The sequence below is a fragment of the Belonocnema kinseyi genome, chromosome 7 (assembly GCF_010883055.1).
Source record: "Belonocnema kinseyi isolate 2016_QV_RU_SX_M_011 chromosome 7, B_treatae_v1, whole genome shotgun sequence".
NCBI classification, from domain to species: Eukaryota; Metazoa; Arthropoda; class Insecta; order Hymenoptera; family Cynipidae; genus Belonocnema; species Belonocnema kinseyi.
The window spans coordinates 65,366,091-65,367,507 of NC_046663.1; the positions used below are offsets into that span (position 1 = coordinate 65,366,091).

General features: G+C 33.6%; 1 protein-coding gene across 1 annotated transcript in view; it reads right to left on the reverse strand.

Moving 5' to 3' along the window:
- LOC117176478 (green-sensitive opsin-like) overlaps positions 1-1,417 on the reverse strand; it is a 44,344-nt gene that overhangs the window by 32,726 nt on the left and 10,201 nt on the right. The window contains exon 2 of the mRNA XM_033366728.1: positions 586-845. Coding sequence (XP_033222619.1) covers positions 586-845 — 260 coding nt within the window. The remainder of the gene's footprint in view (positions 1-585; positions 846-1,417) is intronic.

Below are 1,417 nucleotides of genomic sequence, written 5' to 3' on the forward strand. Positions count from 1 at the left end.
TTGTTCAAGGACTACTGGTTGACGAACTTGTTCTTTTAAAAAACAAACTGTCAAATTTCAGATAATTCTAATACTATCTCTATGATAAATGATAAGAATATACAAGAATAAAAGTGGAAAAACACTTTTCACGTGTCTAGTTGGAATTACCTTGCTCTTACTGGCGAATTTTCATCCAAACAGGTTAAGAAGAAGAAAAGTTGCGTTTTCTGTGTATACAAATTGTTTTAAAGGAGGATTCATTTATTGCTCTTATTTTTTGTTGCTGTTAGTCTGTACTGTTTTTCCTTAATCATAGCGTAAGTGAATCTATTAAAAGTTTCAAGTCCGAATTTAAAATTGATCAAATTTTAATACTACTTTGCTCTTCACAGTCGCTCCTTTCTCTTTCCAATCTCTCTCTTTCTAATTGCACCTGCTACTGCTTGCTCCATCGCTTGTATCCATAGTTCGCTGTTTGGTTGAATAAGGCTTTAGAATTTCTATTTTGAGGCCACTCAAAGCGACGAAAGGCTTAAGGGGGTGAAGGCGAACCATGCAGTCACGTTAAGCCATGCAGATTTTTAAATATTCTAGAATTCTTACCAACTCTTTCTCTTGAATTCCTTAAGGTAATGATTATTGAGCAGTAACTGCTGACAATAACAATTAGTGGAATAATAAATCCAATTGAAAAAATATATGAAATGTAGCTCCTGGTGTGTGTTATAGGATCATGCGATCCCCAGGAGACACTGCAAGATATGTTGCCAGCTTGTGGCCCATAACTTCCCCAGCCAAATAAGGGTGGCAACGATATCGAAACAGCATATATCCATACGAAGCATGCCAGAAGACAAGAATTTCTATAGAAAATAAATATAAAAAGATTTATTAAAAGTAACACAGTGACACTTATACTTTTTTAAAATGTTTTTTCAGGCTATATTGAAAATGGAAGCTAACTTTAAAATTCTGACCCCAGATTCCTAATCAGCGCCTTAAAGTACGCGAAAATAAGTAATATAAGTTCGCGGAAATACAAAATCTTTGTTTTTTTTTCGCGTCACCCTGTCGCTGCTTGTCTTTCCATGATGACATGTTTGAACTAAACAATGTAAAAACTCAAAAAAATCATGTAGGTTGTTTTTTTTATTTTGAATATACAAACGTAAAACCGAAATAACAACATACTAATAACACCTAATGTAAAACTCATTTGAAGATGACTGTTCTATCTCTCGCAATATACGCAGTATAGAGTTACATATTGGCTTGCATCGTTTGAAAAATGTCAACAAATGCAATAGCACTACGGTGATTTGGAAAAACACCGTTAACTTCAAAATGAACAAAGCCGTGGAAATCGAAAAAATTGTTAGAATCTTTATTTGCGTGTATACCGGAATCTAATTCATTTTCTAGACTTTTTTAAAAA